Here is an 11,872-nt window from a genome sequence, read left to right on the forward strand (position 1 = left end):
GATCGGACTTTGAACCGAAGGGTCGCCGGTTCACGTCCCGATCAGACCAAACAATACGGAGTGTGGACTGGTACTGGAGAGGAGCCAGTTCAACTCCTGGGCCACTACCGAAGTGCCCTTGAGCTAGGCACCTAACCCCCAACTGCTCACTGGCGCCGGCTAGACTGGCTGCCTCTGCTCTGACCTCTCAACTGCATGTGCATGTGTGCATATAACTGTGTGTGTATTTGTATATATATGTGCATGATGTAAAAAGTGTGTACTGTGTGTGCATAAACCTGTACCTTTATAGATAAAAACGCATGTGTGTGTACGACAGAGTGGAAACTGAATTTCTTAATTAAAAAATGAATAACAGTCCATCTTCTTCTTCTTCTTAATGTTACCTAAGCAGCATGCATTAAAACAAATATTAAAATCACACAATTTACTAAATACACATCCTGTAACAGTTCTGAAGATGTAGCAGCCAGGTATAGCTACTGTTTAAAGCACAAACACATTGTTATATATGTAAGCAAATATGTATACATTACTAAAGTGTAGGGAAGTATAGTTGTTTTTAAATGAGATTATTTCCACCTCATAGTTTATTTTTTGTATATGTTTGCAAATATATAGGCTCGAACTTTGAAAGAAACGAATAAGTTAAAACAAAACAAGAAAACATTTGAAACAAAAACAGTTTTTGGGAAAGACTGGACTAAAGACACCTTGTTATCTACACACTAAACTTTTAATTTATTGATTTCCTTCTAATTTAAACGGTAGGATTTGTATAAAAAATATACAAAATAAAATAAACATTAAATAAAAAAGCTTGGTTAAATGTAATAAAGGTATGGCATCCATTCTTCCCAATGCGAGGGTAATGTGTAGCTGCCTATAAAGCACACAATGTAGTAATATGAATATTGAATGTGTCATTTTGAGTAACGATTTATAAAAGAGTTCCTCATCACCCTGACACTTAAAGCGTTGTATTACTTCCGACAGTCAGTGAACGCCTCACAGCCAGAAGCTCGAATGTAACAAAGTAAACCGAAACAGTTGGTTAAAGGTTGTTGCTTATTTACCCTTTAACTGCCATTTAATGGATACAAAAACACATCTTACCAAGTGCATGTTACATTTTAGACTTTCTTTTTTTAATGTATTAACCCTCAGTTACAGGAAGTGACATCAACACAAACACACTCCTTTTGTCTGACGACTTTATCCGGAGGAAGTGAAGCTTTTAGAGGCAGCTGCTTCACCGGAGGAAAAAAAAGCGTCCAAAAAAAAAAAAAAAAAGCGAAGAGGCAAAAAATTAAAAAAACTTCTCTCCGCTTTGCAGGAATTTGCACAGATTTTGGGGAAAAATATTCCCAAACTACGGCAGTCCCGGGGAGGCAGACGGAGTCGTCGTTACCGGTAAACGCCACTCTTCTCCATGCATTTGTGTGTAGATTTGCATGAGTCTGCTCTCTCCACCCGTCCACAGCCGGAAGTCTGTGAGGATGGTCTATAGGTTTTTTTCTGTTTTTTTTTTTATCCTTAAGGTTTTTTTTTTTTAGCTCTGCTTGTTATTTCCCCCCCCCTTGCAGCTGCAGGACACACACTGCTGTCTGCTAGCTAACTGCATGTTAATCAGCACGGCGGCCTCATTAACTACAAGATGCAAGCAGCCGAAATGGAGTCGTTGTGTTCAGCTACGGCTTATTGTAAACAATGCACATCTAATGTGGGGCTTTTTATAAAAGTTAGCTAGGTGTTTTGTAGTGCTGTGGGTCTGCTGTTGAGCCAACTTCTAGCTAAGAAGTTGAATCTGTTGCACAAAGCCTATTGAGGTCAGCTATTATGTGTTGGTGTTAAAACATAATAAATGCACACCTGCTAGCTGAAGTCAAGTATAGATAGTTGCATGTTTTATAACCTATTGTTGGAGCATTGTCTAATTTGCCACTGTATTGATCCAAATATATTAATCTCTGAGACACACATGATATTTTTGATTACCCCACATGCATGTCTTCCCACCACGCCTCCTCCTATCATTTTGTTAATAAATCAGTTTATTCCTTAAACATTTTTTTATACTTGTTTCTTTATTGGATCTTTGACAGTAGGATCCATCCAGGCTGTGTTCAAGGCTGCATGACCAACCAGGCAAAGTGAGCATCGGCCCCTAAGAGCCACACACCCCCAAGAGCCCTCAAACCCCCAGATTCACTTTGTGGCAATACGTTTGTGGTAAGATATTCTGACTGGTTATAATAGAGGGAACTGAGTCACAGAGCCAGCATGCACAAAATCAGGAACTTGAAACTGAAACAACTTTTATTTATTTGGAATTTTGTCTGAGAAAATGCACTATCCATTTAAAGTGTTATTCAAGGGACAGTAAACTCAAATACAACATGTATCACTTTAGATTGTTTTGGTGTGATATGTGAGCTATAGCCGTAGATATGTTTTTTCTTTCTCCCTCATGTAAAGAAACTAGAGGGCTCATGGTGTAAAATTGCCACAAAAAAAACACTTTCATAAAACCTTCAAAGAGTATATTTGTGCAGAAGGAAGCATGCATCTGCTCACGCTCACTTGTTGGCAGGTGATGTTTGGTAGAAAGAAACTAGTTAACAAAAACAGTCTGTGGATTATCAGGAGTAATTGGGTCATGAATTCAGGAAACACGCAGTGCTGTTGAGTTTTTCAAATGTATTTCTTGGTACCACAAGCGTACCCTCGTGTTCCATTGTATTACATTATTTGAGAAAACACAGACAAGCCAACACTTTGCAACTCACACCAAATAAAGTTAGGTTGATAAATAGCACTACAAATGATGCAAAATGTTTGTATTTTGGGCTTCAATTAAATGTATCCTGAGGAAGAACATTCAGCATGTCATTGTAGTGTTGTAAATCAGCTGTCTCGTTGATCTCTTGATAATCTGATTCCTGCATGGCTGGTAAAGGTAAATAACTTCCTGGTGTTCGTTCCTTTTTTTAAAGACCTGCCAGTCAAGTTAGGAATGATAACAGGTTGTACTTCTTTGTAAATGTTGAGGTTGGGGTTTGTTTTCATTTTACATAAGGAATGTGCCTTTCACTTCTATGTTTTATCACAGTTGGTTTGTTTTTCTTGCATTTAAGTAACCCGTTGTAGTACGGACTAGGGCTCGCAGTAATTCATGGTTTTTGCTTTTGTGTTATTGCAGAAATGATGGAAGACTCTCATTTTAATTCATCGTACTTCTGGTCTCCCATCCCATCTGTACCAGCACAGGTGAGTCTGGAAAGAAGAATATGTCGTTTCTTTAAGACTGTAATGATGATGAAGAAGAAGGAGTGATTTGTGACTACAACCAGAGGACTAACGTCTGGTTAATATAATGAACATCTCCCCTCTCCTGACAGATTGAGAATGCCATGTTTCTGAACAAGATGAAGGAGCAGCAGGAGAAGAATGCAACCTTCTCTCAGTCCTCTGCATCCCACTACCAAACGGCTCTGCTCACCATCCCAAACCCTGGGATAAAGACAGATGGTGGAGGGCAGGGTGGCGGAGGGACTCACCTCCACCAGGCTCACAGCACCCAGAACATGCTGTCTGTCCCCTCCACCGGCATCATGACAGCAGGTGAGTCTGGAGCCTCTAATCGTGTGTACTGCACGATATATGACATAAAGAAAGTCAAACTTAAAATCAGAGGTATGCCTAAGGTTGAGGCTGGATAAAAGGAATTATTTGACCCCCAAAATTATGTTTTTTATATCAATAACTCACCCTGTTGTTGCTTGAATTCTTAAAGAAAATGTATTTTTTTTCACGCATGCCTCCACATTGAGCAACTCATCAGGAACAGAAAGTTGTTTTGGATGACCTGATGTAAAAGGGAGGCTCTCACACAACCTGTGCAGGAAAATCCCAGTGTCATTTACCCACATACTGTTTGTTCACTAGCTTTAAAAACAAATGCATTTTCTCTAAAACCTCACTTTTTAAAAACACTTAAACGCATAAACAGTGTTGGCGCAGATGAGTAGTGTCAATGCTGAACTGTTTTGAATAGTAATGTTGTCCCTTTTATAGGAGACCCTAGGCCACATGTGTCAAACTCAAGGCCAAATCAGGCCCTTGGTGGATTTAATTTCGGCCCGCAGGATAATTTCTAATTACTATTAGATCTGGCCCGCCGGTATATTGCACGCACACCTTCACTCAATCCTGAGGATCTCCTCAGCTCAGAGCCTGACCCCAAACATTGATGAACTTGCACCCAAGATGAGATGCCAAGTATCTGGCTTGAACTAGCATCACAGAGCAGCAAACTGAGTTTAATGGATGTTTCCTTCTGCACTTTTTTTCTTGCGACAACAGGGCATGTTTGGTTTGTTCTTTGAGGGAAATAGTTTTTTTGAAGCTGTTGTTGGCCTGTGGAAAAATGTAATCATAAGAAATGACTGCAGATAGAGCCATAAGAAATGAATGCAACTGATTATTTAATGTTTAATGTTGTTTTTATAGGCAATCATTTAAGCTTTGTTAGTTCCAGGTTTAATATGTGCAATAAGTTAATTAATTAAGTTTTGCAATAAACATTGAACCAGTCCGGCCCTCGTCTAGTACCCATTTTTAAATGTTGGCCCACTGTGTATTTGAGTTTGACACCTCCTGCCCTAGGCCCTTATTTACTTCTAATCATCACAGCTTTTCTCAGCATTTGAAATCTTTGTCCAACGTGTCGGCATGCAAGTTTCCCTTCCGTTATTCAAGAGGTAAAACAGGGTAAGAACTTGATTTAAAAACCATCCTTTTGGGGCTAGAAGTAGAGTTTTCTTTAAGTTTACTTCTCATAAGATAACAGTGATACATTAAATGATTTATGTGATGAGAACAAATTGATATTCCAGTTAGCTCCGAGCAGCACTGTGGGCTGTGAGCACACTTTGCCAGCTAACTGCAGGTAAAATGAACACCTGTGTGTCTCTGTTCCCGCCTCAGGGCTTTCTTTCAAATAATGGAACAGGAGCGCTGAGCTGTCACAATCTCCAGAAGCACTATCTTAAATCTTCAGGGTTCGGCATATGCTACACAGAACTGTCTGTTAAAACTTTATCTTTTCAACTGACTGCCAGGGGATCCTAGGGAAATTCCTGAGCGATAAGGACCGACTGTTCTCATGCACTGTCCAATGTACAAGCTGTACAATCATCAACTTTAATGGGATGCATTTCAAACTTCTGTAATGTGTTGTTATTTCTTTTTGTTATCTCCTCTGCTCTGTGAAGCGGGTCTGGTCATCACGACTCCTCAGGGAACGCTCGTCTCTCCCACCTCGTCTCAATCGTTTGTCTCCGGTCATCAAGCAACGACCATGATCGTTTCAGCACTTCATTCTGCAGGTGAAGCACACAGAAAGACACACAAGTCGTGGGATAGACCTTGTAGATGGGATTAATATCTCTTGCATTTTCTGTGATAAATGTTAACTTGAATAGAAAGTACATTTATTAAACATCTTAAGAAAATTATACCCTGACTGAAACCAGCATTTTCACTAACTACGCTTACTTGTGATTGTATATTTGCTTTTGCTTAACCTTGTGAGGCTAAAGGAATCAGCAGAGCAAATAACGAATAGTTTCTTAAGTCAACTTAACTCAGGACACAATATTTGTTTTAAATCATATTATGCAACACTTAATGTTGTTTTAGTGATTAGGAATATGATCAGGGGCCTCATTTATAAAGCCTTGCGTAGGATTGACGTGGGAAGGTTGCTTACGTAGGACAAAGCAAATAAATCCGCACAGACATTTTCCGATTCATAAAAGACTGCGTACCGGCGCAGGACTTGCGTACGGCACGTCCTACGCCGGTTTCCCTTTCTCAAGCTGTGCCAGTACCTTGTACTTCTACGTGTGAATCAGTTAGTTTTTCTTTTTACTAAACATTTTTCGAGGAGATTGCTTACAAACTGTTGGTGTCTGAGTGCTGTTTTATTGATTTAAAACCTGTTGTTGGACGTTATTCTTAGGGCTTGATCAAATCAAATCAAATCAAATCAAGTTTTATTTATAAAGCACATTTAAAAGCGATTTTTGGTCGAGCCAAAGTGCTGTACATGTAATAAAAACACATTACTACAATCACAATAAAAGACAATAAATTACAACAGATATATATAATTTTTTTTTTTTTTTAAACACAAGGAAAGGTCAGGAGTCGTGCTCCGCTCTAACTATAAGGCCAGAGAGAAGAAGTGTGTTTTTAGTGTTGATTTAAAAACCCCTAGGGTCTGGGCCGACCTCACATGGAAGGGCAGAGTGTTCTAGATCATGTTTTGAAAAACAGATTCTCAGTAAAGAATAGAAAACAATTTTCGCCCATGATGTCCTAAACCATTCGAACTACGACTGAAAGAAGATGCACAATTGAAAACACGAGATCTCCTGCTGCATACTTTGATTTTCGACTTTATGCCAATATACCCACAGAAAATCTTAAAGAGTATTTCTGCTTTCAACCCGGTGCTGTGGATCCTGTTGCAGAGAAAAAAGAAGGGGACGGTGCTCCCCATGTTGTTGCGATGCCGGCGCCCTCCAAGCGAGGCAGAAAGAAGAAGACCACGACGCTGTCCAGAGTCGGTTTGGGGGGAAACGAAACACTAATACTGGCTCACCTGACAGCAGGCGGACAGGTAAGCAGGGGAAATGTTATTTAAAAAAAAAAAAAAAATAGATAACGAAAACATGATCAAATAACGTTGTGTTTCTTTTTGACAGGTGGCATCTTTGCAGCATCACACTGTCGACCCTTACGACCTGAAAAATGAAGAGGAGGAACACGGGCTGAAAGACAGCACCAAGACTTACAGGTAGGCCGACCAAAACAAAAACAACACCTGCCGTTTTTTCTGCTCGCTGTAGCTGTGGAATGCAAACACACCTGTTCTTCTGTCCAAATCAAAGTAGAGATGTGTTCGTAGATAACAAGGCGCTGCTGCATAAGCATCACACACACACACACACACACACACACACACACACATACACACACACACGCCGCTTCTGAACACACTTCACTGCATGATGTGGCAGATCACGCCTGCTTTATAGTGGACTGTTGATTCCTCCGATTTGAGACACAAATACATCAGTGCTTTCTTCCTGCCTCTGCACACACTAGGCATAAATCTCTGCCTGCCCTCTACTGTCCTCCTTGTCTTTAAATAGCATGCTCTCTGAGTTGTAAAGCACTCTTCTGCTTTGTATAGTATCTACGTACCTTTCCCTGTCAGTTTTCACTGATTTCTCCCTTGGCACCTTTCCTTGTGTTTACCCCTCCTTCCCCTTCTGTCATCATTGATTTATCTTATATTTTCCTATTTATTACGAGTTTTCTATCACATCTTGTTTATTTCTGTGGGCTTCATTTCCCCCTGTCTCCACTTCTTTCTTCCTCCATCATCTGGTGTCTCTTTTTCTTCTTCTTCCTCCTCCTCCTCCTCCATTCTTCCTCCCATTTCTGTGTCTCTCCGCCTGTAGGTGCCGGATGTGTGCGGCGACCTTCCTCAGTAAGTCTGACATGCAGATCCACTCCAAGTCGCACACAGAGGCCAAACCTCACAAGTGTCCTCACTGCGCCAAGTCATTCGCCAACTCCAGCTACCTGGCCCAGCACATCCGCATCCACAGCGGGGCCAAGCCTTACACCTGCTCCTACTGCCAGAAATCTTTCAGGCAGCTCAGTCACTTACAGCAGCACACACGGTACTGCAGACCCCTCCTCCCCCGCTACCGACCACGCGCCATATTCCCCTGTCCTCTTTAACGTGTCCTGCCCAAGTCCCCCCTTTTTTTTGAAAGCCCAGACTCTTCTCCTGGGGAAGAGATTGGTGTGCAGATGCATATGAAAACTGCCATGTAGATGTTGGCTTGCATGCTATACCAGTTCCATCCAGAAGTGACCTTTTACAGATCATTAGCATTCAGATTACGACTTTTAGAGTTTGGGCTTTGTCCATAAGATCTTCCATAATTTAATTTAGAAAGGCCATTTGAAATGCATGGAGCTTTGTTCTTGATAAGATTGAACCTTTTTGTCATGTGTGTGTATGTGTGCGCAATACTTGCTTCTCTCTGTATTCGTTTGCATCGCATTTTCCCACTCTTCATGTTTCCTTTGTCTGCATGTTCTGTCATTTCTCCTGCTTCTTCAACAGAAACACATTTACAAAGACACATGTTGAAATTAAGATGTAAAGACAGACTTACTTCCATTATGCTTCCCCATGTAACCCATCCATACATTATCCATTGAACAGCGTGATGTGCGATAGAAATCCTTTGCTGTCATGCTCTGCTTTCTTTTTCTGAGCCTAATTTGAATGTTTTTGGCTGTCATTGAATCAGTTTACATGTTATTTATAGAGGAACGTCAATCTGAATGAAGGAATTTTCTGTTGTATGTGTCCAAATCAACAATGGCAGACGGATATGTGTAAAAATGATATGTGACATAGTCAAAAATAATTATGCGATGCTTGTATAAACACAATTTAAAATAAAGCAATACACAGCTAACATCCATAGAGCAGTTAAATTAAGAATGATACCAAATGTTTTCAACTGCTTTTCATTTTTCAGTATGTGTCAAACTCCTCCAATCTACCTTTTTTAAAACCCTTTTTCCCTTTCTCTTTCCCCCCTCGTCAGGAACCACACAGAGTCAAAGCCTCACAAGTGTCCACATTGCACCAAGTCATTTGCCAACTCCAGCTACCTGGCCCAACATGTCCGCATCCACACCGGAGTGAAACCCTACTCCTGCCCCTTCTGCCAAAAGAGCTTCAGACAGCTCAGCCATCTTCAGCAGCACAACAGGTAAGAGAGTCCCGTAGTGTCAGGTTTCTCCTCTGCATAAGTGTCTTTCTTTGGTTCGATCACCGTGAAAGTGATAGTAGTCCGTGTAAGAACATGTGTGCTTTTTGTTTTGTATTCAGGATTCACACCGGAGATCGGCCGTACAAGTGTATCCATCCAGGCTGTGAGAAATCCTTCACACAACTCTCAAATCTACAGGTGAGAAAGCATTGAGTCCCTCTCCAAAAGTGAGTGCATAAAATGTGTTTTTTTACCAGTGTCAATAACCATTTTTTCCCCCTACAGTCTCACCGGCGCCAACACAACAAGGACAAGCCGTACAAGTGCAGCAACTGCAACAAAGGATACATAGACGCAGCGAGCCTGGAGGTGCACATGTCCACACACACCGTGAAGCACGCCAGGATCTACTCCTGTGGGCTCTGCAACCGCACTTATACCTCAGTGAGTCAAATTATATTTCCTTTTTTTACCTCCTATATAATATTTGTACAAATAATATTCAAGTACAAGACAAGATGAGATGAAATAACACATGAAATAGGGGAGTATTGTCCACTCCAAAATAATGGTTTATATGTACCAACCAATCACAAATGATGATAATAAAAAAAACAATTGTCCACTTCAAGTTAAAGGGGACCTATCATGCAAAATGCACTTTTGTACGTCTTTTATACATGAATATGTGTCCCCGGTGTTCCAGGGAACTCACCAAGTGTCAGAAAACACAACCCTCTCTATTTTCCTCCATACCCAAATCTCTAAAAAAGGGGCTGCAACGGATCTGATAAAAACTGATCCAGATTTGAACACTGTCCTGACGTCAGGACGGTGGCGCTACGGCTATTGGGCCAACTCCACCAATCAGGAGGAGACAGCCACGGCCATTGCTGTTCGAAAGCGCTGGAGACGCTGTAGTACATATGCCAGGCCTGTAGGTGGTGCTGTTCTCACAGAATCTGCCCTTGCTAAAACAGAGCAAAATGAGGCATGGCTAAAATGTGTGTGTGTGTGTGTGTGTGTGTGTGTGTGTGTGTGTGTGTGTGTGTGTGTGTGTGTGTGTGTGTGTGTGTGTGTGTGTGTGTGTGTGTGTGTGTGTGTGTGTGTGTGTGTGTGTGTGTGTGTGTGTGTGTGTGTGTGTGTGTGTGTGTGTGTGTGTGTGTGTGTGTGTGTGTGTGTGTGTGTGTGTGTGTGTGTGTGTGTGTGTGTGTGTGTGTGTGTGTGTGTGTGTGTGTGTGTGTGTGTGTGTGTGTGTGTGTGTGTGTGTGTGTGTGTGTGTGTGTGTGTGTGTGTGTGTGTGTGTGTGTGTGTGTGTGTGTGTGTGTGTGTGTGTGTGTGTGTGTGTGTGTGTGTGTGTGTGTGTGTGTGTGTGTGGCTGCAGCTGCAGCTGCTTTTAAACATAATATAGGTGAAGACTGGGACAATGACACACAATTAGATTTTTGAAGCTTAAATACGTCAATTAATCCATTTGATTGAGGTCCGATACTATTTGAATCCAAGTTTTTTATGTGCGAGGGTCTGGTTTCAGCTATCGAACGTGTATACACTTCAAAGGTTGTACATTTAAAAGGTATTACTTGGCTTTTTCTGAAAATCACTTCTACGTGAAAAGCTGTGAATCGACCTCACTGCCACCAGACAGCTTTTTTTTAGCAGTGTAGTCATGTGTCCACTGTTTCCCCTCATCTCAGGAAACGTATCTGGTGAAACACATGGAGAAACACAACCCCGACCAGCTGAACGCAAACGCAGAACAGGCGAGACAACAGAACCAGAACCAAAGCCAGGTGTCCGCTCAGAGCCGAGACGACGGAGCAGACGGAGGATCGAACCGAGCAGACGGAGGACAGCAGGGACAGAGCAGCTACCAGACAGACGCCATGTCCTGTCCCTTTGACCTGCACCAGTATAAGACTGTGTCTGCCAGTGACATCCAGTACAAACCAGTCACCGTAGCGGACCTCACTTCCCACAAAGACCTCTGCCTCACTGTGTCGGCATCCACCATCCGAGTGGAGCACCTCAACTCTTAGAGGAGAGAGGGGAACGTGAAGATGGAGGATTAAAGCAATACTAAGACAAACTTTCGAACAAGACTGTGCCTGAACTTTTGTTTGAGACAGACAGGACAAACCATATGGGTAAAAAGTATACTGAAGACTAATTTAGTTTTATTTTTGTATTAGTTTGTCTCTCTTGTTTTTCTCTCTGCCTTGTTTGGTCTGTTGTTTCTGTTGTTTATCTGGAAGCTGCATGTAAAGGCTGCAATAAAGTATGTTTCAGTCCATCACAGTGATGGCTTTATGATAGGATGTGATTCTACTCATCCTTGTTTTATCACCTCCTGCGCTTCCATACACATACAGTTCTGGCCATAGCAATTTATGGTCTCTCTGTAGATGAAGCTGATAGTTGACTGAGAAGGTAATTTTTTATACTTTCATACAGGGACTGACCGTTTTTACATCACTCTACTGTGTTGTAAAATGCATTCATTCTTTTTTTACCTGAAAAGGGACTATAGGTTATTTCCTTTTCAGGAAAGAGAAAATATCAATCAAGTATATATATATATAGATATATATACTACCAGTTTATAAAGTATGATTATGTGTTTAAAGGCTGTGGTAATCCATATAACCTATTTAGTCCCATTTGTAGGCCTTCACATAACCTTTGAGGAAGTGAAGAGCCGTTTCATGTAACCCTATTGTACTTATTTGTGTGTGTGTCCTAAAATGATTGTTATCCAAATATGTTCTTGCTGTTACACTTCCCTGATAACAATGTTTATAATACTTCCTTTTAGATATACTGACACATCTGAATTTTGTCTCTTTTTTTCAGGCTTAAAAATTCAATAAACCCTCTGAAATGTTTCTCATTATTGGCATTATTCCCTTATGTGCTAAAGTGTTTATATGCAAGGGTATTGATTTAGGGCCACTCCTAAAATAATGTAAATATTCTCTCAGTTAATTTGTCTTTCTTTT

General features: G+C 41.1%; 1 protein-coding gene across 4 annotated transcripts; it reads left to right on the forward strand.

Moving 5' to 3' along the window:
• Nucleotides 1-1,230: 1,230 nt before the first annotated feature.
• On the forward strand, nt 1,231-11,758 carry znf384b (zinc finger protein 384 b). 4 transcript variants are annotated; one of them, XM_034124002.1, is made up of 12 exons: nt 1,231-1,413; nt 2,106-2,232; nt 3,203-3,270; nt 3,402-3,624; nt 5,277-5,390; nt 6,540-6,688; nt 6,774-6,865; nt 7,536-7,760; nt 8,706-8,873; nt 8,993-9,071; nt 9,159-9,317; nt 10,571-11,758. In XM_034124002.1, exons 3-12 carry the CDS (start codon nt 3,205-3,207, stop codon nt 10,910-10,912), a joined length of 1,617 nt encoding a protein of 538 aa, XP_033979893.1. In that variant the 5' UTR covers nt 1,231-1,413; nt 2,106-2,232; nt 3,203-3,204; the 3' UTR covers nt 10,913-11,758. The 4 variants fall into 4 exon arrangements, with proteins under 4 accessions (XP_033979893.1, XP_033979891.1, XP_033979892.1 ...); XM_034124000.1 differs by having other exon boundaries at nt 1,232-1,413; nt 6,486-6,688; XM_034124001.1 differs by having other exon boundaries at nt 1,232-1,413; nt 2,109-2,232; nt 6,486-6,688.
• The last annotated feature ends 114 nt before the right edge of the window (nt 11,759-11,872 follow it).

Source organism: Trematomus bernacchii, unplaced genomic scaffold, assembly GCF_902827165.1.
Source record: "Trematomus bernacchii unplaced genomic scaffold, fTreBer1.1, whole genome shotgun sequence".
Lineage (NCBI taxonomy): Eukaryota > Metazoa > Chordata > Actinopteri > Perciformes > Nototheniidae > Trematomus > Trematomus bernacchii.